The sequence below is a fragment of the Ovis canadensis genome, chromosome 9 (genome assembly GCF_042477335.2).
Source record: "Ovis canadensis isolate MfBH-ARS-UI-01 breed Bighorn chromosome 9, ARS-UI_OviCan_v2, whole genome shotgun sequence".
Classification (NCBI taxonomy): Eukaryota; Metazoa; Chordata; class Mammalia; order Artiodactyla; family Bovidae; genus Ovis; species Ovis canadensis.
In genome coordinates this window covers 46146385-46172948 of record NC_091253.1, presented here as the reverse complement: position 1 = coordinate 46172948, position 26564 = coordinate 46146385, and the positions used below count along the sequence as shown (strand labels likewise).

At 42.4% G+C, this 26564-nt stretch overlaps 2 protein-coding genes across 19 annotated transcripts in view; one reads left to right on the top strand and one right to left on the bottom strand.

Moving 5' to 3' along the window:
• Positions 1 to 214: 214 nt before the first annotated feature.
• On the bottom strand, positions 215 to 26077 carry TGS1 (trimethylguanosine synthase 1). 4 transcript variants are annotated; one of them, XM_069600036.1, is made up of 13 exons: positions 25367 to 26077; positions 22773 to 22837; positions 20866 to 21038; positions 19488 to 20304; positions 18767 to 18884; positions 17754 to 17840; positions 16223 to 16397; positions 14234 to 14540; positions 13745 to 13897; positions 12050 to 12193; positions 9968 to 10184; positions 8367 to 8445; positions 215 to 623 (listed from the first exon to the last, which is right to left on the bottom strand). In XM_069600036.1, the coding sequence occupies exons 1-13, from the start codon at positions 25468 to 25470 to the stop codon at positions 501 to 503; spliced, it is 2562 nt and encodes an 853-aa protein (XP_069456137.1). In that variant the 5' UTR covers positions 25471 to 26077; the 3' UTR covers positions 215 to 500. The 4 variants fall into 4 exon arrangements, with proteins under 4 accessions (XP_069456137.1, XP_069456138.1, XP_069456139.1 ...); XM_069600037.1 differs by having other exon boundaries at positions 25270 to 25662; XM_069600038.1 differs by having other exon boundaries at positions 22765 to 22837; positions 25367 to 25634.
• The window catches only part of TMEM68 (transmembrane protein 68), a 34427-nt gene continuing 33506 nt past the window's right edge, over positions 25644 to 26564 (top strand). For 2 of the 15 annotated variants that reach the window (XM_069600047.1, XM_069600051.1), the window contains exon 1: positions 25675 to 25774. The gene's annotated coding sequence lies outside the window, so the exon portion shown is untranslated. Of the gene's footprint in view, positions 26406 to 26564 lie in introns of all 15 variants that reach the window. The other 13 variants (XM_069600041.1, XM_069600040.1, XM_069600042.1 and 10 more) reach the window with 13 other exon arrangements.

Below are 26564 nucleotides of genomic sequence, written 5' to 3'. Positions count from 1 at the left end.
TTTTTCTAATATTTACTGGAAATTCTCTACTTTATTTCAACCCCCTGGCTCCATCCCAGCCAAAGCCATGTTTTGTTTAATGTTTAATATGCCTGTATTATTGGAAGATAAAGGTCCCACATCCCCAGTGGCCAGAGAGCCCCATGTCCATGAATTCTGACCTACTTGTAAAAATGACTGAACACACTTTTTAGATGAATAATTAAGAGACACATTTTCTTCCTTTGTTGACTGCCATTTTAATAGAAAAAGAATATAAACTTTTACTCTATAAAATATATTTCATTTTTTCCCATAGAAACTTAAAAAACACTAACTATAAAATAAATGGATGCTTAAAAGCAAATTTCACATAGTACTGCACCAGTGAGGGAAAATGTGTATTTGGGCACAAATACCCACTAGACTCTGGGTACAAAACATCAGTGAGCACAGAGAGTAACTCCCGTGAATGATAATTGAATGCTACATGATCTTCTGGTCACTCTGTCCAACCTCACTTATGATTCAGAGGTTGATCTTCGGATCAGGTCTCCAAAATAAGCAGTGATTGTCTTCAATCTATTATTAAGAAAGTTTTGTTCTATTTCCACTTGCCCTCCAGGCCCAGCCAAGGATGCCACCTGAAAATGGAACAGAAGAAAGTCATACATACATAAGCATGATTTCAAAATAAACCTTCCATTCAGATGCTTTATCAAGACTCAGGCTTTTGATTTAAGACTTTCAAATAATGAGGCATCTCAAATGTTCACTGTCACTTTCCAGGTGGGTATTAGTGAACTGTTTGGTGGCAGAAATACTTGTTGTTTCAGACACTTTTGACATTATGGGTAGGACCACAGTGCTATGTTATTGTATAAGACTTCAGTTCAGTTCAGTCGCTCAGTCGTGTCCGACTCTGCAACCCCATGAGTTTCAGCACGCCAGGCCTCCCTGTCCATCACCAACTCCCGGAGTTCACTCAGACTCACGTCCATCGAGTCCGTGATGCCATTCAGCCATCTCATCCTCGGTCGTCCTCTTCTTCTCCTGCCCTCAATCCCTCCCAACATTAGAGTCTTTTCCAATAAGTCAACTCTTCACATGAGGTGGCCAAAGTACTGGAGCTTCAGCTTTAGCATCATTCCTTCCAAAGAAATCCCAGGGCTGATCTCCTTCACAATGGACTGGTTGGATCTCCTTGCAGTCCAAGGGACTCTCAAGAGTCTTCTCCAACACCACAGTTCAAAAGCATCAATTCTTCACCACTCAGCCTTCTTCACAGTCCAACTCTCACATCCATACATGACCACAGGAAAAACCATAGCCTTGATTAGACAGACCTTAGTCGGCAAAGTAATGTCTCTGCTTTCGAATATACTATCTAGGATGGTCATAACTTTTCTTCCAAGGAGTAAGCGTCTTTTAATTTCATGGCTGCAGTCACCATCTGCAGTGATTTTGGAGCCCCAAAAAATAAAGTCTGACACTGTTTCCCCATCTGTTTCCCATGAAGTGATGGGACCGGATGCCATGATCTTCGTTTTCTGAATGTTGAGCTTAATCTCTCCAAAGCCAGAAGTTACAGAACTTAGAGGAACAGAAAACCAACATATCCTTCCCGAATATCAGGTTTATTTATTAAGATAGAACACATCAGAGAGCGAGACAGACCTGTCCATCTCTCATGGGAGCTCCAGCTTCTATGACCTGACTCTTGCTTCCTGGGTGGGCTCTGTGCTGTTCTCCCAGCTTGAATCACCTCCTCCACCTGCTGCTCTTGCATGTGTGTATTTTTAAGTCTCCCCCCCCCCCCACTTTATTGTGATTAAATATACTGCTCTTTTTGAGGTCTACTCGTATACGGTAACTGGCCCTGTTATTGAGAAGCTAAAAGCACCACCATCCCTCCACCTCTGAAGAGTTAAGCTCAAAAGGATGCTTCATAAGAGCAATGCTTTACTACCCTAAGTCCTTACAAAGACAAAGTTTCATTTTAGTCCAGCATCTTTTGTCTAACCTCTCAGGTCTATTACTAGCAAATACACACCCTTCTAACCATCACCAGAGACCAGGTGGTGGGGGGGTGAAGGGAAAGGGGGATGCAGTGGAAACCTGGGAGTCAGAGATCTGGAGACAGGGAGTGGGGGAGAGAGGGCTCCCGGAGTACCAGGGACTGGTTTGGAGGTGAGACATCTAATCTCAGTAGTATTACACGTGCTCCACCAGCTTCTGGCAGGAAGTAAGATTTACTGTGTATCATCAAAGAGCATGTATTCTACAGTACTTCAACTTCTCCTTAGAAAAACGTCACAGACACAGAAATAGGGAAGAAGTAAAGGTCATTCCACAGCACACGCTGAAAGAAAAGCTGAAAGAAAAAAAAGAGGTTGTTCCACTAGGAAAGTAACAATGTCAATATCAACTTCTCCCACAGAGATGCAAAGAGATGGCTGTGTTTTTATCAACAGGTATAGATCACAGCAGAAGCCAAACAGTATCTGTTACAATGAGAAGATATGTGTATACATCCCACTATTAACTAAAAAGGCATAAAATAATTAAAGTAAAGGGTCACGAAGAGTTGGACAAGACTGAGTGACTTCACTTTCACTTTCATGCACTGGAGAAGGAAATGGCAACCAACTCCAGTGTTCTTGCCTGGAGAATCCCAGGGACGTGGGAGCCTGGTGGGCTGCCGTTTATGGGGTCACACAGAGTCCGACACGACTGACACGACTTAGCAGCAGCAGCAGCAGCAGTGAAAAATAGTGAAGTCATCTCAGAGCAGCAATTATTAGGAAGAAAGAAGTGTTTCGTTTTCTATTCTGATATCTTTGTGCCTAGGCAGTGTATTAAAAAGCAGAGACATCACTTTGCTGACAAAAGTGTGCATTGTCAAACACATGGTTTTTTCAGTAGTCATGTATGGAGTCATGTGTGAGCTGGACAATAAAAAAGACTGAGCACCAAAGAACTGATGCCTTTGAACTGTGGTGTTGGAGAAGACTCTTCAGAGTCCCTTGGACTGCAAGGAGATCCTAAAGGAAATCAACCCTGAATATTCACTGGAAGGGTTGATGCTAAAGCTGAAGCTTCAATACTTTGGCCACCTGTTGCAAAGAACCAATTCATTAGAAAAGACCCTGATGTTGGGAAAGACTGAAGGCAGGAGGAGAAGGGGACAACAGAGGATGAAATGGTTGGATGGCATTGCAGATGCAATGGACTTGAGTTCGAGCAAATTGTGGGAGATGGTGAAGGACAGGGAAGCCTGGCATGCTGCAGTCCATGGGGTCACAAACAGCTGGACATGACTGAGCGACTAAACAACAGCAATCTTTGTGCCAGTATGATTTTTCACAAGGAAAGGTAAATGAAGAATTTTGTCTTTAACCAATGAAAGGCATATTGACTAGTATGTTTAAAATATAATTGCTTCACAGTAATTTATCCATGAATTAAGATATAACTTAAGCACAGTATTTCTCCCATTCCTTTAAATAATGATTTACAAAAAGAAAGTTGACACTGGCAAAGCAGAAGTCTTCTCTGGGTGTGGGGTGGGGACTGAGAGGAAGAGGAAGGAAAGGAGGAGAGACGAGGTGCGTGAAGAGAAGTGGCGCTGAGCTGAAACAGCAGCAGAAAATCTGCTGGAACAGGGAGAGCAGACCACCCAGAGGCAAGCGGCAGCATCTCAGTTCTACCCGTAACTTGCTCATCAATGCAGAAAGCCATTAAGATGAGGTTTGGCTTCCTAAATCTAAAAAGGAGGAATATTACCAATCTCCCTGAAAAGAGCACCCTGTAATTCATACACAGAAATACATTAAAGTGAATCTGAGAAGGTAGGGTTTCCTGCACTTGGGGGTTTTGGGTAGGAAAAGGAATGATGTCTTACATGGGAGTTTTTAAGGTCTATGACAGATTATTTTATTCAACAACTACTGAGTAAATGGCTTAAGGGTTTTTCTTCTAGGCAGTGGAGTATACCAAAACCAAAACAAAACCAAAGGATGCATTTGTGAATCTCTCATTCTAGCCAGGAGACTCAGAGGATGGACAACTAAAGCAAGTATTGAAAACACCCATCCAGTGTTTAGAAAGAAACTTAAAATTAGTATGTTACTTTAAGTGTTCTATTTAAAAATGATTTCTAACCTTAGCCTTTTTGTGCTTTTAAAAGATATTTTCACAAGTACATACATTTTCAAGGTTAGAATTCTGGAGTTGAAATTGTAACTATGTAACTAAAAATTATGTAGTTCAAGGCAATAAATAATATTTTGTTTCAAGCAAACTTATTGCCATCAATTTACAGCTGTCTTTATTTTTCACTAGTAGGTTTAACTGACAAAATGTCATCTGGTTCCTTCCCCTTTTTTAAGTTTAATAAATTGAGAGGGGTGGGGGAAAGAGAGGGAGAAGAGGAAGAGGAAGGAGGGAGGGGAAGGGAAGGAAAGAAGTACATAGATAAAAATCAGCAGTTCCCAATTACAGGGTATATTTTTGGTACTGGACCATAATATACTACGTTTACCAAAAGAAACGCCAGTCTGTTTGGATGGGAAGCACAACTAAGAACTGGACTCATGAACTTGACTTCATGTCAAGCATGCCACTCTGCTTTTTCTAAACCTTGCCATACCATCTCTTCTCATTTAAAAAATCCTACATGTGGTCTACCTGTGGCTGATTCATGTGGATGGATGGCAGAAACCAATACAACAATGTCAAGCAAGCATCTTCCAATTAAAAATAAATTCAAAACAAAAGTTATTAAAATATATCAAACAGATTAAAATTGGGAGAAAAAATCCTATATGTGGATAGATTTTCATTTTAAAAAGAAAAGCTGATTTCCCACAGTAATTTGATCCAAATTCAATACCGGTATAATGCATTTGAAATTTCAAGTTTTTTTTTTAACTTTCATTATCCTATAGTATCATTACTCCCTCTAGAGGTAGAATATGTGAATGAGCTAGCTACCAACTGCAATTCTGGCAGATGTGTGAAGTAAACCAAAATGCAAGGAAAAAAGTTCACTTTCTGCTTGGGCAAGCGTTCATTTAGCTAGAAAAAATTTACTCACTCAAACTTTCGTGATAGTGAATTTCCTATTGTCATTCAAGTACCCAAATATCCCATCTAATGTTTAATAGAAGGATCATTTAGCCTCCTGTGAGACTAGTTATGATGTACAATTATTTTTTCTTAAAATTTTTTTTTCCTTTTCTTGATGTGTAACATACATACGAGAAAAACAGAATTATGGAATAGGCTCGGCCTTATCTTGGAATCTAGAACTGAGTCACATGAGTAGCAGATGTTAGGTTTAATATTCAATTTGATATAAAAATACATAAAGCCAGAAGAGAGCGCTTTTTCTTTCTCCTGTCATAGCACACACTTCCTGAGAGACCTGATGTTTAGACACAAAGGCTCGCCAGTAGATGACAAGCACCAAGATCTAAGATTATCCCCTTAAAACTCAGAGGAAGAGCTCAGACTTGTTCATTGTTTCCTCGTCTTTTAACCCAGAGAATCTCACTTCTGGAGGCACATAACAATCACTTGGAGTGTTTTAAAAATTCATGTGTGGGCCTCACCCCAGAAAATAAATTAGAGAGGATCTTCCCCATAGACTTGAGTATGAGTAGTTTAAAAAAGCTATTCAGTGACAACTATACAAAGAAGAAAACAGGAGAAGATCTTCAAGACACTGAATTTAGCCATCGTTTCTGGAGATGACATCAAAAGTACAGGAAACAAAAAAATTAGCTAAGTTGAACTTCATCAAAATGAAAACATTTTGTGCATTAGAAGGCACTACTGAGAGAGTAAAGAGGGACTTCCCTGGTGAGCCAGTCCCTAGGACCCTGCACCCTCACCGCAGGGAGCTCAGGTTCAGGCCCTGGCCGGGGAACGAAGATCCCCCAGGCTGTGCGGTGTGGCCAGAGCAACAAGAGTAACAAAAAACACTTCAGAGGCAACCCATGGGATAAGAGAAAAAACTGGGAAAGCATATATCCAATAAAGGGTTAATACCCAGTAACCCAGAAGACACGCACATGAAAAGATGCTCAGCATCACTTAGGAAAGCACAGGTTAAAAGCACAGTGAGGTACCGCTCCATACCCACTAGGATAGCTATTACCAAACAAAATAACAAATGTTACTGAGACTGGGGGCAAGTCAGAACTCTTGTGAACTACTGTTGGGAATGTAAAATCATTCTGTTGCTGTGGAGGAACAGCCCAAAATCTAAAAACAGAATCACCATGTGATCCAGCTGTTCCATTTGTGGATACATAACCAAGAAAGCAGAAAGCAAGGACTTGACCAGACGTGTGTACCCCCGTGTTCATAGCAGCATTATCCACAGCAGTCAAAAGGTGGAAACAACCCTGAACGTCCGCAGACGGGTGACAGGATGAACAAAACGTGTGTGCATACAACAGAATGTCATTAAAAACAAAGGAAGATTCTGACACATGCTACAACATGGTGAACCCTAAGGACATTATACTAAGTGAAAATAGCCAGACACAGAAGGACAAATATTGTATGACTCCACTTACTGAGGTACATACGAGCAGTCAGATTTACAGACACAGAGGGTAGAAGGCGGGCGTTGGGGGCAGTGGTGGACGGATGTGGAGCTAGTCTGTGATGGGTACAGAGCTGCAGTGTCAGGAAACAGAAAAGTCCCAAGGCACATGGTGATGATGGCTGTACCACAACATGAATGCATTTAATGCTCCTGGATCGTATGCTTAAGAGAGATTTGGGTGAATTTTGTCATGAATGTTCTACCACAATTAAAAAAAAAAAAAGCTATTCAGGTGATTTAATTTGCAGCCAGACCTGAAACCCAGCATTCCAAAGATTAAGCAGATGAGGCAAAGATGGGAAAGCGTAACAAACAAACGCAAGAACATGTTACTGGCTAGTAGAGGAGAAGAGAAAAATCTGCAATCTGGAATGTGTGTTTATAAACTAGATTCCGTCATTTTACAATTTGGCGGGGGGTGTGGTGTTTGCACCTCATGGCTCGTGGGATCTTAGTTCCGTGATCAGGGATGGAACCCGTGCCCTCTGCAGTGTCAGCAGTCTTAGCCACTGGACCACTAGAGAAATCCCCGTTTTACAAATATTAAAGATATCCACTCTGCCCTCTAGGGAAATCATGACATCTTTATCTATTGTTTTTCTTCCAAATCTTAGTAATGTTTACATTCTTTCCACAATTACTTTATGACAGGATCTTCTGAGTAACAGACACAAGAATTTCTGAACATTTTTGGGCTGAAGGGACTGTGAAAAATGGTTTACCTCTTATTTCATTTATTCTTCAAAAAAACACATTAGATGGGATAGAAAGAATTTATATATGCGAGGAATGAAGAACAGACAGAAGTAATCTCCCAGAAGAAAAAAGACAAAACACCAGAAAATACAGTTATAGGACATTAACTTTCATGTAATAGATGTCCTGATAAAGGGAAAAAGATGCTGAGAACATAGCTGAATAAATAATGGAGATAATTCAGAGTAAAATATGATGAACAAAGCTCAATGAGAAGTCAGCTCTGAGAGTGCCAAACAGGAGAGAAAGGAAAAACCAACAGCCAGCAATGCTGGAGTAAAACTTGAAAGACCAAAGATTCTCAACAGCATACTTGGCACAAAGCAGATATGTGATGAAAGTGAAATTTTCTCGTCTAACTCTTTGCAACCCCATGGACTATATATAGTCCATGGAATCCTCCAGGCCAGAATATTGGAGTGATAAATGCTTACAAAACACATCAACAAAGGCATGAACCCAAGACATCCTCAGATCTCAGTGAAGCAGTTATTATTCTAGGGAAAAAAACCAACATGGTTACAATAAATGTTTGTGATATGAACAGAACAAGGACATGGGAATGTTAGTCAAGTGCCCTACACCTCAAGGCCATAGAAAAAACTGTTGGTCACATTAAGGTTTCATCTGTCTGTATATTTCCATCGAGGCTGTCATTTTCAGGAACACCTAACACCTATTCTCAAGGCAGGCTTCAGTAAAGACATCTCGGCTATGTCAGGTGGGCAGGATTGGAACACAACACATTCATCCTTTCAGGACATGGAATGAAAAGCCCTGAGTGTTCTGTTTATGGGCATGTGCGCCAGGAGCCAAGGAGATGAACAGGATGAAATGGGAGTGGGTGGACTTAACTGCTGAGCACTTCTAATTTTCTAACAATAGAAAAAGAAAAAAGCCAGGCATTTCTCATAAATATGCTCTCAAGTAAATAATACCCTGTATCTTTTCCTGTCCAGTCTCTGTAACAGTCACACCAGAGGTTCATAGAAGATCTTCAGTAATGGCTTACCTGGTCGATATCAGCATTTCTTGGAAGAAAAAAAACGATATTATTAGTGATCTTCTGGGAAAGTCTGAAAATTTCAAAGGTAGACAGTAGTTAAGGAAAAGTAACAAAAACAGCAGTTGATTTCTAATCAGATATGTTCTTCAACTGTTATATCATAACCCAAATGTATTCTGATATGGAACATACTCTATGTGTATTAGTTGCTCACACATGTCCAACTCTGAGACCCCATGGACTGTAGCCCTCCAGGTTCCTCTATCCATGGAATTTTCCAGGCAAGAAAACTGGAGTGGATTGCTATTCCCTTCTCCAGGGGTTCTCCCAGACCCAGGGATTGAACTGGGGTCTTCTTCATTACAGGCAGATTCTTTACCACTGAGCCACCTGAGAAGCCCAACAGTACCTCTAACGGGACCTAAAAGAGAGCAAAGGTCTGTCTTGTCAAAGCTATGGTTTTCCCAGTAGTCATATACAGATGTGAGAGTTGGACTGTAAAGAAAGTTGAGAGCCGAAGAATTGATGCTTTTGAACAGTGGTGTTGGAGAAGACTCGAGAGTCCCTTGGACTGCAAAGAGATCCAACCAGTCCATCCTAAAGGAAATCAGTCCTGAATAGTCATTGGAAGGACTGACAATGAAGCTGAAACTCCAATACTTTGATAACCTGATGTGAAGAGCTGACTCATTGGAAAAGACCCTGATGCTGGGAAAGATTAAAGGCAGGAGGAAAAAGGGACAACAGAGGATGAGATGGTTGGATGGCATCACCAACTCAATGGAGATGAGTTTGAGTAAACTCTGGCAGTTGGTGATGGATAGGGACGCCTGGCGTGCTGCAGTCCATGGGGTCACAAAGGGTCAGACACGACTGAGTGACTGAACTGACTGAACTGTCTCCAACAGGTCAGGGATTAGAAGTTTAATCTATGTATTGGATTATCCTAGGGTAGGAAACCAAGAGCTAGAAACACACACTCTTTCTTTCTGCTATTTCCTAGTTTTTGTGAAAGCAGGATGAATGGGAAAGCACAATAACCACATCTTTCTAGTAAAGAATAAAGACAAGTAACTCTGTCCACCCTATTTTTTCTAAATTTTAATTAGTGATTTAAAACAATTCCTGTTAAGAGCCATAAATGATTCCTCTGGGGAACTGAGATAAAAGGAAAAATAACACATGCTAGTCTTCCTGAAATAAGGGGTTTGCTCCAGTAACCTGGAGGAATAACAGGCAGAACTTGGAGACGCAGACAACTTAGGTCAGTGTGAGCCGAAGTCAGGGGACAGTCACCCAGAGTCCACGGACAGGTCCTGAGGAAATCCCTGATTTCCAGACAGTAATTCCAAACAATTAATGCCCTTTAGTTCTTGTTTTCTAATGGGACAATTGGAGAGTAACCAATGGAAATATAACCTCATATTTGCTGTAATTTTTGGAGATCAATCACCAGTTAATTTTTATGGGAAACAAACTGGAATCTTTCAAATGCTATTAGCTAACATCTCTCCTGTTCACTAATTTCACACACACACACACACACACACACACGTTTCCTCTCCACAACCACCATTTGAGTGAACTCTAGGACTTTCAAAGGATATCCGTCAGGAGACATCATGGTGCTGATGTCGAAGATCTCGGCAGTGGCGTAGTCCGGTCCTCCCCAAGGTGGGCTGAGAAACACGATGTCAGCCTTTAGACTAGATGCCAATTGCAGGAAATCTCCACAGATGAACTCGATCTTGTCCACTACGCCATAAATTTCTGCATTATTGCGAGCAAGATCGATCTTAACAGGATCAATATCAATGGCAATCACTAAAAATAGGAACAAGAAAGAGGAGTTCAATGATACTGATCGTCAGTTATATGGACGAGTCCATCTTCTGAGTAGTCTTTATTTTCTGTGCGTTTAAGTCCCTTTTAAAAAGAGTTTTTAAAGGGAGATTTGGCCACATTAATGAGAGAATTTAATTTAAAAATTTCACCTAACCTAGGAAGATTCACTTGTGCTATATCAAGAAAATGAGACCAAGGATGTGGCCTGCAGAGCTGTCTCACTTAGGCCGCTGGGCCAACGCAAGCAGAGAGGTGGTTACCCATTATCCCAAGCCTGGTCTGTGGTCAGAGCTGGACGGTAGACACAGGAAGGTGATGGCTGCACAGACAGTTTAGAAATGCTAAGACTTTAGATAAGACCAGTTTCCTCAAGATGAGGCAATGTCCAAAAGTAGACAGATTTGACAATGTCTACAGTAAGGCAAATAAAACACTTTTTGACAAACCTATGTAGCCAAATTATGAAGAAGAGATGCAAAAACACCTGCTGATGATGTTTAATGAGACATTTTAGGTAGAGGGAACAGAGGTCATGTTTTTACTGCAGGGGCTCTCACTTAATTTACTTCAATTTCACAATTAGCAACACAAATGTAAGTTAATTCCAACTCACTCACGTCTTAGAGTAAATTACTCATGTGCACCTGTGTGTGCAACAGGATGTTAGTGGCAATATTTTATGTCTGCAAGGGCGGAGTGCAATCCTGATGCATACACCATGGTTGACAAGGAAACAGCTGTATTACAGAAAATGTTGGTTTCAAGGTTTGTTAATACTTTAGGGAAATAATGCACTAAGTAAATCACTGGAGCAATGAATACAGGCACCAACCCTATGTTGCAAAATCATGCATCCACAACACTATTCTTCTGATAACATTCATATTTATAAAAGGGACAAGGTCCTTTTTAGCTGCTTAATCTGCTGAAATTGATAGCACAGAGACAGATGCAGAAATACACTGTCAACAGCAAAAATTCAACAGAAAAAAGTGACTTTCAACACCAACTGTATTTGGCTAATGGCCCTGTTTTCATCTGTGCTCTCCTGGAAGACATTTTTGTTTTCAGGCCTAACAGAGTGTGAACAACTCAATCTGGCAGGTGAATGAAGTGCTGATAGGTGCTGGAGGATACTGCGGGGAACTGCAATGTCCAGGAATGGCGGCCACTGGCTACCTTGTCCAGTCTCGTAAAGCCTCCCCACAACCCATCCCGGGAAACAGCACACGTATTATCTACTTGACACAGTTGCTGGCAGATATATAGTAACAGGTCTTCTTTTCTGGGATTCTGAAGTCAACCAACCATGAAGACAGTCTAATATTTAAAAGGGTCTTAGTGTCTTAGGATGTCAAAGCTGAAAGGTATCACAGGGTTCTCTCAATTTAATGTCTTCTTTCCATTAAGATTAAAGGAAGTCCAAAATCATACAGTGGGTGAGGGCAAAGCTGGACCCCACTGCACCATCTACGCTTCTCTTCTTCCAGAGAACAGTCTCTCCCATTTTAACAGTTTTACTTTTATATCATGTTATAATCTTGCTGTTGCTGAGCTGGGTCTGTATGATTGTGGGCAAATTATTGCATGTTTTATTTCTCAGTTTATTTGTTAAACACAGAAAGTATAAAAGATACATATCACAAGACTGTTGACTAAATACAGTGATACATATTAAACACAACAGTACACAAAGTGTAGTCTTAATATATGCTATTATTGTTAAATATTTGGCATTAAATTATCAATGATTATATCTCAGTAAAGATAGGGCTGAAGGAAAATGAAGCATCTGATGAATAAACTGAAATTAATTAATGAGTAAACCACTGATGACCAATTACCTCTCTTCCCTGTTAGAGCAAACTGAATGGTATTCCCTCCAACTCCGCAGAAGGCGTCCACAACGGTGCCACTCTCCAAGGACTGGCTGACTCTGCCCGCGATATGCTCGGCGATCTTCTCAGGAGTAACTGAAAACCAGCCCTCTGCAAAGGGAGAGGCTTCTGTTAGGACATTCAGTGTCAAGAAGCCAAGCCAGACACAGACACTGATGTATAACAGCAAACACTGATGTATACTACTGAACAAATACCTAAAAACAACTCAGTTTCTCTTTTCAAAAAATCATATATTGTCCAGTTTGAAAGAAAGGTCTACAGATTTTGTTATAAATGGAGCAGTACTATCCCCAGTCGCAATTTCCACATAAACAACCACCTCTACTCTTGCCTGATTCTTTTACAAAATGCCTCCAATAACTGAAAGCAATACTGATTTTTCTGTCTGAAGTAGTAATAACTGACTGCCTATCGTGGAAATTAGAAAGGTAGCTGTTCTAGCTGATCAACTCCCCAAACTTCACTGAGGCTTCCAATTAATTCATTCCTAGAGGGGAAGTAATGAACCAGATTTGTACCAGACACTTGGCAAAATCTGCAGAAAGCAAGGATGTGACAGCACGACTGCAGGGCTGTCTTCATCTTCAGTAATGAAGTCCTGTGTCCACTCCCAGGAAAAGGACAGCGCCCTCCTCCTTCTTGCCCAACAGGAGGAATTTACATTTTTCAGAATGATATTTCTCTGAACAAAATGATGCACCAATTTTCCTATTCCCTCCCCCTCCTTTTTTAAACCAAAACTTTAAATGGCTCCTCACTGCTAGAAGAATAAACACATAAATTCCTATTATAGAATTATCAGCTTTTATCCAGTCTTATTTCCCCAACAAACTCTATGTATGCTCCCTGATATACAACATTTTACGAATAATTTTAAGAGGTTCAAGGAACCCCAGAAACTCCACCACAGATCAGTATCTCCTGATTTTGACAGTTAATAAAGACCAATATTTAAGTAGCCCCAACATGAAAATAAGCGTGTTTGTGCAACCGAGTGTAAGCTAGCTGTTTAAGGTCATGGTAGGAAAGCTGGAGAAAGAATTCAGACTTTCCAGTGTTAACTGATTAACTTACAGCTTTCTGCACATCAGATGTTCTGTTTAATCATCTATCAATTGTGCTAAAAATACAGAATAAATCTGAGTGTGAGTTTAAAAAACATGTATATATCCAAATTGAGAGACACTGTGGAAGATGACTGGCAGCTGTTCTCTAGAAAATGTCAAAGTCATGAAAGGCAAAAAGGTTGAGGAACTGTCTCAGATTAAAGGAAACTAAAGAGACATGAAAATAAATGTAATATACAATCCTATACTGGAAGGAAAAAAATGCTGCAAAGGACATTAGGATAACTGATGAAAGGAGAGCACTACTTTGTTGATTTTAACATGGTAACAATGTTAAATTTCTAATCTTATCATTGTTACATAAATTGATCATTGTTCTTAGAAAATACACACCAAAGTATTCAGGGGTAGGAGTCCCTGGATCAGAAAACACATACACAGAATGACAAGGCAAATGTGGCAAAACGGTAGAAAGAGCTCAATCTGAGTAGATGGGATATGAAAGTTTCTTACAATTCTTTAAATCTGAAATTATTTCAAAATCAAGTTAAAAATTACACATCCACATTACCTCTGTCTAATTTAATCCCATCATCAAAACGGGAGAAGAGCCTGTACCTCTGAGCCCAGTACTTCACAAGCTCAGGCACGGCAGCAATCTCAGGGGGCAGACTCAGCCCCTTTTTGTTCTTCTTTTTCTTTTTCTTCTTCTTCTGACTTTCAGCTAGAACAAAAGAACAGAACCAATACAGATGCTGACTACAGAAAGAGGAAATCATAGGTGAAATTATCTAAAGTGTGGTTACATCAAATAACTAGAGTTTGGGGCTGCGCTCCAGAACACGCAGCCTACAGAGCAGCGTGGTGGAAGATGCCAGTCTAGCGGAGTGGATGGAGGTGCTCAAACAGCTCCGTATGTGAGTGAACTTTTTATTTTACTGTGCTTGTCCAGCCGAGGGGGCTCTGAGTCTGGAGGTGCAGACGATCGTAAGTGATAACGGGGGAAAGGCACACTGAGAACAACGACCTTCCGCCCATGACAGTGGGAGCATGTGCTCACCTTCAGCCTCTTCCTGGCGAGGGTCCGAAGCAGCCTGGGGCACGCAGCCCTCTGTATCTGTCCCGGCAGCTTCTGGGCTGGTCCCGTTATGCTTCTCTGCCCCCACTTCCCTGGCTGGACACACAGCAGGATGCTGTCCAGGCTCTGCCTCACTCCTTTCCACTGGGTCATCCCCCTTCTCAACAGACACTTCTGGTTCCTCTGAGCCACTGCTCGTGCAAGTGTCTTGCACGTTGTTATGAGAAACCGACTCTGGCGATGCTTCTTCATCCATTGGTTCCTTAACCCACTTTAGAAATTTTTCTACCTGAAATGTTAAGATGTTATAAGCATGAATTAATTCTGTTTGTTACAAAGAACATGTCTACCTGCTTTACCATTTGTTTTTTGTTTTTTTGCTTTACCATTTGTGACTTGACAAGCTGTGTCACAGTATTAGCTCAGATATGTACACTACATCATACAAGTTAATAAGTAATTCCAACCTAAATGTTACCTGGACATACCATGACCTCACTTAAACACAAGACGATGACATTCCTGCATGCAATCAACACTAAGAGGATAAAGGTCTCTGTTCCAGTAACTTTCCATTAGGTCTTCTAACAATATAACTGTACTATACATTACCATTACAAATGCACTCATCTATTGTTGAGCCATAACTTTTAGTTTTTCCAACTATACAGAATTTTCTGCAATGGCCCAGGCTATTTGATCTATGTTAAATGGTACTCAACATCAGAAATGAACTCTACAAAGATTCAGTGTCAATCCACCTAAAGAAAATGTCAGCTGCCTTCTAATGAAGCAGCAGAGTCAGTAAAGTGATTCCTGAGAAACAGGGTTCTTCTTTGAAATGCGAACAAGGCTCAAGGTCAGATGACGCACAATTCCACGTAATTTTCTAACATGAATATCCTTCATAACAGATCTTCCTGATCTTCCTAAGAGTCAGGAGATGAGAATAAGAGTGACAGACAGGCAATGGGCGGAGACCACGACCTAGAACCTTCTTTTGGGGGCACCAATCGGATACTAAGGGCACAACAGCCACACTGATTTTACTTCCTCAGCCACACACAGCAGTTATGTTTCAGCTCTTCGGACGAATGTACGGGACCACCACATCCAACACAGTGTAGAAAAACCTGTTAGACTGATCAAACTGGTATTAGGAAATTTGTTCCAGATATAGCCAGGGCCACTCACATAGTAAAATAACACCACAAACCAAGCAATCTGAAATACAGTAACAATAAAACCAGCAATAAATCTGTAGCATGTTTTGGAAGGATGGTGAAGTTAAGGAGAGATAATGTACCCTAAGGGTAAAACACAGTCATCACGGGGCGTGAGACTGTTTCATCGCTCTACAGAGCTGCCCCAGAGGTGGCAGACACAAAACTGCTCACTGGATGGTGATCTTTTTCTATAACAGAGGTGAATCACTCAAGAAACGAAGCAAAAGCAACTCCAATTACTTTTGTTTCCTAGGTACTCAGAAGGCTGGTACAGCAAAATCCGAGAGAGGGGATGTGCGTGCTCCAGTTAACAATGTGAGTCACTAAATTAGCCTTGGGGCTCATGACAGCAGGGTGAACTTGTCAGTGCAAAGTTAAGATTGATCACCTCTAGATGACCTCAAAATTAAGGCTTACAATAGCTGCTGTCAGAAATCAGGCCTCCAGGATGGTGCTTAGCCTGAAACAGATGAGATGTCACTGCACATGTCAGACACCATCACCTATTTACTGTTCCACATGTTACTACTTTGCAGATTTCAAACATCCCCATCAGACCACCCCCAAATTACCTATTCTGCAAATTTCATTCACACAATAAAAGCCTTGAAGAAGCAAATGGAACAGAATTTTTGGTGCCCTGACCACCAGAAGAAGCAGGGTTCTCATTCACAAACAACAATTAAGCAGCCAGGGTCATAAACTCAGACTAGGTTTGTAAATATAGAGCAAATGTTACACACACCTTACTCAAAGTTCTGCTTTTCTTAAAACCAGTTTTATCTGACTCTTCAGTGAAGAAGATGTGCTTGTTTTTCATGCTGATTTGTCGTCTCATGTCCAAGGACTTTGACTTCTGCTTCATGTTCCTCTGCAGATACCTCACCCGCCGGCGACTGAAGTTTGAAATTCCTCCGTATCTGTGACCAAAGCAAAAGGAGTGGACTCAGACATAAGGGTCTTCGGATCTCTTCACACAAAGAGAAGAAGCTAACAATTTTCACTATTTCCTATTAGCAGTCAATACTTTCATTTCATTTTTTTAAATTATGGAAATTACAAAATAAAGTTAAACATGCAGAGGACTTTTTAAGGTCTAGCTTGTAGTTTAATTCTCAAGGAAATGTGAAACACCAACAGTGGGAATATCAACACATCTTACCTAAAACAGAAAGGAGAAAGTATATTGTAAAATGTAACAAAGAAACAGCAGGAAACTATAATCCCAATGTTCGTTGGGGAAAATACAATTTTTCTCACAGTAAGGTGATGCCAAAGTTCTTCTAACCTTGTTCTGGATACGTTCAAATTATCTTGAAAGTGGCCACTAGATTCTCACACCAATCTGAACTTACCTAAGAAGTAAACCCCCGTTACTAAAGTAACTACAGAACATCTGCTGATCTAACCATATGAAGTCTTCCAGTCCTAGAAGACAGATGTCCGTTGTGAAGCCTTCGTTGACTCTCTGAAGCCTCACTGCCTGCCTCTCCTACAGACTATTAGGGACCTACAGTGTAACATACAATTCAGCACTTAAACTCTGAAGAGTTTGGCTTTAAATGTCAAGTGTATCTTTCACCCACATTATAAACTTAATAAAAAGTGTATCTTACCCTTCTCTTTCACTGAGATTGTGTGCTCCAAATAGAAGAGCAATTAAGTTAAATTCCAGGTAACAGAATAAATCTCTGTGAATATATACCAGCAAGAGCTACCGAAGTGATTTCTCAATAAAATTACATGTGGCTAGAAATAAATTCTGCCAGGAATTTTAAAATGTGGCAGTGATCAGGAAAACCCTTTATATTATTAACTTCTATTTAAGTTAAATTCCAGGTAACAATATATCTCTGTGAATATTTACCAGCAAGAGCTACCTAAGTGATTTCTCAATAAAATTACATGTGGCTAGAAATAAATTCTGCCAGGAATTTTAAAATGTGGCAGTTATCAGGAAAACCCTTTATATTATTAACTTCTATAAACTCTAGCCTTAAATGATTATATGGCTTGGAGTACAAAGAGACGATTACAATTCTGTAGACTAAAAACACTGGATTGCTATGAAGTGCAACTGAGTTAATAATGTGAATATATCAAACGCACAGTGTTAGCTCTACAATTCTTACTAATAAGAAAGGTTAGTGCTTTGACTGTAACACCTCAAATGCCACGAAATATGTAACCACCATTCCCTATCTGAATATCAAGAGAACTTGAGGACTGCTGAGTGGTTAAGATTTCTAGAAGAAACAGCGTTGATGGAACATTACTTTTGCCCTGAGCCGTGCTTGAATCCCAGAAGAGAACCATCGTTGTCAAAGTCTGAGTCCGGGTTTTCATCGAGGTCCAGCTCATGACTAAACAAACAAAGCAAACAGTGATAAGCCATTAACTATAGAGCCCGTTAGTTCAGGCAAATATTAAAAGTCAACCCATGTAAACCTTCCCATCGCAGCAGTCAACCACAGTTCACAAACACAGAAAGACAGGAAGAAGCGCAGTTCAATCAGGATTTACCAAATGAGATCAATTACCTAGTAGTGTTTGGGACACAGTAACAAGCACTCAAATCTTAAGTCAAGTAATTATCTCTATTCCTGAACATGGTACAAATGTAGATTTCTCCATTTTGTTTTGGAAAAACACCCGTTAACCTGTAGCCTTAACTAATCTCCTAGGTGATATCTCTAGAGGTTTTCCTTAAAAGCAAACAAGGAAATATTTGAAAGGTATCAACCCAACCAAAAAGTTACAGAAGAAAAAATAATGTTATGAAGGTTCTGATGAAAGTGACATTAAGTAATTCAGTGGCCTACTCTTTTTGACCACATGGACTATTGCCCAGCAGGCTCCTCTGTCCATGGGATTTCCCAGCAAGTGGGTTGCCATTGCCTTCTCCAGGGATCTTCTTGACCCAGGAATGGAACCCATGTCTCCTGCGTTGCAGCTGGCTTCTTTAGCACTGAGCCACCATTGCCACCTTTTGTGGAAATCTTCTAGTGACCTCTACTACATGGGTGACAGTAACAAATGAAAACGATGAGAAATAACTCTTGCAAATTAAGTTAAGCTCACTGTGTGTATGTAGAACCTACGAGGTCCCAAGAATATAAGTATACACCAGTATACACACAGTCTCTGCCTCTAAGGACCAGTAGAAACTGAGGAGTTAGCAAGAACATGTGCCGTTTAGAAAGAGCAGGTAGAGATGTGCTCTCCTGCAGTAAGCTCCCGAGTTCCTAAAGCATGCTGGTGTGTGCTGGAAAGGTGGTGAGTGACTCGCCTCCTCTTCAGTTTGCTTCGCTTCTCTTCAGGCGGATCGTCTCCACTCTCATCCCCATCAGTGCCACTGCGGTGGCATCTGTCTCTGACTGTGTTTGCTTCTGAGGACTCCTGTGAATCTAAAGAGGTGGAGATATCACAGTGGGTTTCTGTCCCTGGTTTGATAACTCTTCTGTCATTTCCAAATGCAATCAACATCTTCCAGGGCCTTTCCTGCAAAGAATTGCATGCCAGACCCCATTTATTTATTCTGTGTATCCACATACAGAATCCTCAGCTAGGTCTATGAAAGTCTAAAAGTTTCCATGATCTAACTACTTGAAATGTCAACTCTAAGAAATTCCATAGTGGTCCAGAGGTTAAGATTTGGCGCTTTCATGCCTTCACTGCTCTGGCCTGGGTTTGATCCCTAGTTGGGGAACTAAGATCCCTCAAGCCAGGGGGTACGCAAAGTGAAAAAAAGAAAAAGTGAACTGTGAAACTACTTTTCCTCATGGCTGTCCAAATCTATACACATTAATCCACAGTTACCTCTGTGACATCTGTTAGCTATCACACTTTGATGAAATCCTAATCTAAGAAACTCTAAAGATGGCATAGTCACATTTAATTAAAAACAACTTCTCTTTCTTAAGAAGCAAATACATCTAATGGTCTCTAATAGAGCTTTTAACAACAGAAATGACAAAAAGACAAGCACCAAAAATCTAAGCCAGTCTTACCCTGAGCTGGCTGGTCTGTGCTTCTGCTCCCAGACGAGCTGCTTTCCGTGGTTCCTCCATGACTCCGTTCACTGTGGCCAGAAGCAGGGCATTCTCTTCTGCTGGGAACTTCACTCAAACACTGATGTCCATCACAACTTAGGGAGGGATCTAGTTGTCTCTGTTCTACTTTCTCTGAATTCAGACTTATGTTACTAATTCCATTGAGAATTTCACTATGATCTTTATCACTTGAACTAGAGCTTTCGCTGCCAACGGATAAAGATGGGGGAAAAAGTTCATCTGCTTTCATATGATTTTCGTCTTTTTTGTTGTCAACTTCTATTTTAGACCCACCAAGGTCTGTATCTCGGCTTTGTGAGGCATCAAAAGTCCAGCCCTGAGCTTCCCAGTACTGAAACTGTTCCAGATAGTACCAATACATCTGACTGTAGTGCTGCTCCCACTCCTCCTTTGTGTCTGGAACATTCCATGGTTCTGGACACAGGGTCTGATCTGCATGTTTCTCTTCCCAGCTTTGCCACAGCAGTCCTCCACCGTATTCATTCCAGTACTTTTCCCACATCTCTGTAACTTCCAGCTTTGGACCTACTGTGTTTTCAACGGGAAAACTTTCAGCCTCAATGTCTTTTTGGCTTTGAACTTTGTACTTTCTAGTGTTCTCATTCTCAGATGAAGAAGGATCGTCCGAAGCCCAAATGTCATCTTCTTCACATTGTCTCCAGGATTCTCTCTTAATCTCATCTAAGTACTTTTTTTGATATTTTTTCTTTTTCTTTTTCATTATTTTAACTTTTCTCCTAGTATTCATAGATTCCTACAAAGAGAAATAACATGAATATAAACTGTACTTCAGAAGCTATAACAATAGGTAGAATCTAAATCTATCTTGATCTTAAACAAAATACCCTTAACCTCCCAACCTGGGTTTTCGTGACACAAACAAGTGAATGGTACTATCTACGTTTCCAAAAAGAGGAATCATCACACACGAGACATATCAAAACCAGAACCATAATTTCTAGTTATCTTATAAATACGTACATACATTTAAAAACAGGTGTATGCATATGTGCTAAGTCACTTCAGTCGTGTCCAACTCTGCAACCGTATGTACTGTAGCCCACCAAGCTCCTCTGTCCATGGGATTCTCCAGGCAAGAATACTGGAGTGGGTTGCCATGCCCTTCTCCAGGGGATCTTCCCAACCTAGGGATCAAATCAGTGTCTCTCACGTCTCCTGCGTTGGCAGGCTGATTCCTTACCACTAGCGCCACCTGGGAAGTGTCCTAATTCAAGAAAGCATTAGATTTGGGATAAAAAGATTCCATGTGATATTTTATGAAGAAAATTAAACAAACAATTAAACTAATACTTACCTCAAAATTCTTATGTGCGGACATCCTACCGAATTGAAGGGGCAATCCCATACTCCTCATGAGTTCAGCCTCGGAATCCAGTTCACTCTCATCTGGGTCTGGGCATCTGTTGTCGTGGGGCTCTGCAGGGCCCTGGGAGTGGCCTCCTTCCTCCTCTTCCGCGGCTTGTTCTCCTACACACAGTGGTTGTTATGTTAGCTTAGTTTCAGAAAAGATTTAAATGCAGGTTTTATCATCCTCATTTTAATGAAAAAGAACTTGAGATCCAGAATTACTACATGACTTGCTCAAAGTAAAGGTGTGCAAATGTGACAATTTTTAAGGGGAAGAAAAATAAAAGGAAGGAAAAAAGGAACTGATGGGAATGTGGACTAGTGAGAAAACAGCCTCCTAGAGCCAAGAGACAGCTTCTAGTCTGGCTCCGACTGCCGTTGTCCACCCAGCTGCCCACTCAGCTCACTGCAGAGTGCCTCCTCTTGCTCTATACTATGCTGGGACTGAGGATGTATGAGGGAACACAGCAGGGAGGCCCTGGGGAAAACAGCCCCATTTCCACATTCCCATCTGCAGCACCGCTGCATTAGAGCAGTGGGTTTAACATGATGACTTGGGGAGTTATTTTAGGAGTTGGTAATAAGAGAAGTGAGAGGCAGGTCTTTAGGCCCTTTATGGGTACTTCAATCACAACTGGCATTTACAGCCTGGGACTCTGTGGGAAAGTTCATTTAATGAAAGGTTTCACTATTAAAAAGGTCTGAAATCCACTGAACTGGAAGATGCTTTCAAGCTCCCTGATTAGAGAAAACCTGTTTTATTACAACAAAATGAGTTTTACTTTATTCTATTACGGTTATCCAAAAGTAGATCATAGCACTAATTGGACAAAAGCCACTCAACTGCTCAATTTAAAAAATGTGAGACAAAACACTCTATATGAGCATACTCAATTAGGGCTGAGCTGCACTGCAGCTAAATAATCTTAGGCAACAGAATGGGAACCTTACCACTGCACAGATGAAGCCTGAAAAAAGAGATCCTATGGGCAGAAATTCTACTAAAAGCCAAAGGGGGAAAGATACCAATTTAGGTAATAAAGGATACTCCACTCGCCAGCCCACGTAATGAACTCATGGAGGCTCAGGAGAGCAAACAGGGAAGATGGATCAGCTACATATGCCGTATGATCCCGTCGGGCTATGCATATTCCCTCATGTTCAGTGGGACACTAGGCTCTAGAGGAATCTTACTTGTATAGTGTCAAACTGAAACACAACAAACATTCTACTGCGTGGGTAAGTGACGATGCAATGATGGCTCCATCACGTGAGAGCTGGGGAATTTCTCAGGTCACATGACACGCCACTTGTGTTGGTTTTACCTACACCTTGGGCTGCAGTCTTCCCTCTGTGTCTGGAGGAACATAAAGATCCACATGGAAGGGACAAATTGGGTCCTGACAGGGAAGTCTGATGGAGACCCAGGTGGTTTTCGGGTGAGGCTCAAAGTGTAGACGAGATTCTATTTGTTATGTGGGAGAGTTAATACAGATGGTAACTCCCTTACTTCAGGCTAGACTGGACGTTCACTTGGAGTTGACCCTGAACCATTTACCTATAAAACTCCTAAAGGACTGAAACAAGGAGGCCGTGAGAGTGAGGTGGCTCCAGTGCCTGGGTAGCCTAACCCAGCAAACCAAAACCCAAGCCAGAGCCAGGGCACTGGGATCCGAAAACATGAAACTGAAGCACACCATGCATGAGCAGCCAAGTAAGCTTTCCCAAATAAGGTAAGTGCTTAAACTACGACCAGTCAAATAACCTCCCTGCTTCACTTCCGCATCTTCTCTATACAGCATTATGGCTAATGTTAGTTAAAAAAAGGGGCTATTTGGCTTCATACCATATTACCTGCACTGCTGTCATCGTCTTTAACATAGTAGCCTTTTAGTCCCAAATTGTACAATTTCCGATCTCTGTGAAGCAAATTAAAGAGTCAATACTGACAAAATTAAACTAGAGAAAAAACAAGGTTAAGGCAGCACAGATTAATAAAAAGGTTAAAAAACAGAAAAGCCCTCTGCTAACACATTATTCTTATCTGTAATACACAGGTGATAATACATAGCTATAGGGTTTTAACAAGGATTGACTGTACGTGCAAAACACTTGGTATAATCCTATACAAGGCACACTATAATGATAACTACTAATTATTAAGGTGGCAGCTCTGGATATTGGGGGAAGAATCTGATCCTCCTTGTGATATACAAACAGGGAAATATTCTATAAATTTGCAGTAAGAAGTCAGCATAAATGTCAGAAGATTTATCTTACAGATTTACAAACCCATGTGCAGACACTACTCCATCTGCAAATAGGACTAGTAGACAAGACAGTCATGGTCTGAGCTTGTTTTGGAGACTAACTTAAAATGAAGTTCTTACTAAACTGAAACATAAATCAAGATTAAACAATTTGGTCTCAGTGAGTTTTCAAAACAGTGAATAGATAAAACTATTCTTTACATATCTCCTTTTAAATTTTTTCTTTACTAAGAGAAGAATTTCATAACCAAAATAAACCTAGCAGAGCACTTAAAATAAAGGGGGGGGGATTTTATTTATTATTATCTTTCTACCAGCAAATTAAGCTGTAATACATCCCATTGTATCTGCCATGACAAGGCCATCTGCAAGAAGAGCTAATACAACTTTTCTGTACACTTGATGTATTTCATATTCCCCGTTTATTTATTTTTTGTATTTCATGAAATATAATGTAGATGGTGACTTAGAAAGACAGTGAATGGGGAGGGGATGAAATGCAATTGGCAATATGCCCTCTGACCCCCAACAACTTGGGGCCCCAGTGGGTGGGAGGACAGCCACAAAAGGGCATCAGTGGTGTGCCTGCCAACACCCATGCACATTTCTATGGAAATTCTTTTTCCCACTTAGGGCAACTTTCAAACATCTCTAAGAGCACTCATCACCAGGGAAGGTGCATTTCTGATGCTGAGTATTAGAAGAATTTCCTGTTATACCTGCTAAGAGATCTCTATAGAGCAATCTTTGAGTTTGCTAAGTGTAACTCAGTTCACAAAACAGAGTGATTTGGAGTGTGTTATCTGGACCTGGTGGGCTTCCCTGGTGACCCAGCTGGTAAAGAATCTGCTTGCCATGCAGGAGAGGCAGGGTTGATCCCTGGGTCGGGAAGATCCCCTGGAGAAGGGAATGGCAACCCACTCCAGTATTCTTGCCTGGAGAATCCCATGGACAGAGGAGCCTGGCGGGCTGTAGTCCATAGGATCACAATGGGACACGACTCAGCGAGTAAGCACATACACACGTGCAGCTGGACCTGGAACATGATAAAGACCAAGTGACCTGGAACCGCTGAACTGAATTGTAAGGCTGGCGACCAGACCTGCAGTGGAGGGACACCAGGAAGACATTGCCCTCCATGAGGCCTGGCCAAGCAGGTCATCATCATACCTTGAATGCAACTACCATCAATACCGTTTCTAAGTCGGCTTTTTCTCACAGCAGCAGATACGTGGGTAGTCAAAATACACGCTGAGTAAATGACTCTTGGAAATCTCTGAAGTGGAAGTAGCCGTTTCTCTACTGTAAAGGGACCATGCATTCCTGAAAGCAGTCAAAAGGAAAGGGAATCCTTTCTGAAACGGCTGAAAGGGGAGCACGGAAATGTTTTGACTCGCCCACTGCCCACACAGCTCATCTGCCACAGAACTGGGATGTGAAACCAGATATTCTGTCTGTAAGGACAGTGCTCTTAAATTCTGGCTTGAGAATGTGTTGTGGGGAAAAATGCCCACGGGCAATGACTTTGTTATGCTTTGTATGAAATCTTAGAGGTCACCACTAGACAACATCACATGACTGTAATACCAGAAAGTATATTTCACTTTCTTCAGTTTCCAGTGAAAGTGTTAGTCGCTCAGTCGTGTCTGACTCTTTGCGACCTCATAGACTGTAGCCCGCCAGACTCCTCCGCCCATGGAATTCTGGAGTGGGTTGCCATTTCCTTCTCCAGGGGATGTTCCAGACCCAGGGATCGAACCCGGGTTACCTGCATTGTAGGCGGATCCTTTACCATATGAGCCACCAGGGAAGCCCAACATTTTTAAAAAAGATGTTAGCCAAAAGTCAGTCATCTTCAAACCTTCACCGTGTGATGTCACATCCCAGATCAATTTCATTCGCATTTTACTTCCCTTCCCTTCACCGTCCTCTCAGGTGGCGAGTGTAAAATAACACCCGCCGGCCACCACGTTTTCCCCTAACAGCGCACAAAGCAGATTTCCTCCTTCGCTTCAGGGTGGCAGGCGACCACCCCCTGAAGCCAGAGGACGTTTTCCCCTTTTTCGTAAGCATTACGGTACCCGAGGGTCGGACGCGCTGGCCGCGGTTCTAGGGCTCCATCACCACTGGTTTGCAGCCCCCACAGGTCGGGGACCGAGCGGCCCGTGTCCAACTTACTCCACAAACGCCCGCGAGCAGAGGCATAGGATGCGCGAGCCCTCCCGCAGGTCTTCGAGGAAGAGACACATCTCCGCCACAGGCCTCCACTTCTCGCAGTACATCACAGCGCCTCAGAGGAGGCGGCCACGCTGCAAACGGCGCAGGCCAGCCACCCCGCCGCGGTTCGGCTGCCGGGGGCCGAGGGGCCCGGCGGGCCCGGCTGCAGGGTACGAACCGGCCCGGGACGGCTCAACCGGGTGGCAAGCGAGTAGCTGCCGCCGGAAGTGGTTCTGGAGGGCGGTACAGGAAAAGGCGGGACGACGAGCAGTGTAGCACACAACACTGTCCGGGATGCAGCCGGGGCTTGGCTTTTCCCTCCCGCGTCGCTCGCGGAGAACGGCTGCTCGAGTGTCTCCGCTTCCCCGGGTGAGCCACTGAGGAGCTCCCGCCGCTGCTCCAGGGTGAGGGCGAGCAGAGCTGCCTCTGCTTTTCGCTCTAGGTGCGTCGTCCCCGTCTGGGCGCCCTCGAACCCTGTGCTCCTCGGCCCCCGGCCAGTCTCCCGGGCCGCGGCTCCAAGGCCGCGCGTCTGGTCTCATCGGGGCCCCGTGGAGTCCCAGGCTCCCCCTGGACTCGGGGTTCGGCTCGGGCCCCGGAGTGGCCGGCAGGGGAGGCCCTGCCTGGGGGACAACGAGCCAGTTCACCTTGGCCTGAATCTACCCCCTGCGCCCCAACGCTGCAGTTCGGCGGGTGTGGCCTCCACTTGGGTGGGGGCGAGGTGTCTCCGCTCCCTGCCTGCCTCCGGGGCCGCTCTGATGGGGATGCGAGTGGCACCCCCTTGTGTGGTGTTGGGGAGGGGGCCGAGTCCGACTCGGAGGGAGTCCTGGTCGATGCCCTTCATACCACCTTCGTGACCAGGGCTGGCCACTTGACCCCCCGAACCTGGCTGTATGAGTCTGTAAATAAGGGTTATGAGTAGCACCTGTTTCGTAGGGCGGCTGGGAAGGATGGAAGAGAACCATGAGCATCAGACTTCTCACCAGTGCTGTTAATAATCTGGGTGGGTACCTACTCTGGAGGCGCCTGGGACTGTCTCGGTCTCCGAGTTTTGCAGCCTGTAAAACAGGACTGCTGATCAATACTTAAAGATAAGTGTGTCCAAACCAGGATGTGGAAAACTGGATCAGCTCTGCTGGATTTGAAAAAAGCAGTGCTTGGC

What these genes read in the sequence shown, in the direction of transcription:
- TGS1 (XM_069600036.1), bottom strand. Translation starts at nt 25,470, where the DNA reads ATGTACTGCGAGAAGTGGAGGCCTGTGGCGGAGATGTGTCTCTTCCTC. An exon ending in TGGGATTAAATTAGACAGAG is followed by an intron (nt 12,194 to 13,744) that starts GTAATGTGGATG and finishes CTCCCTTTGCAG; the next exon opens with AGGGCTGGTTTTCAGTTACT. An exon ending in TGCTCTAACAGGGAAGAGAG is followed by an intron (nt 10,185 to 12,049) that starts GTAATTGGTCAT and finishes TCCTATTTTTAG; the next exon opens with TGATTGCCATTGATATTGAT.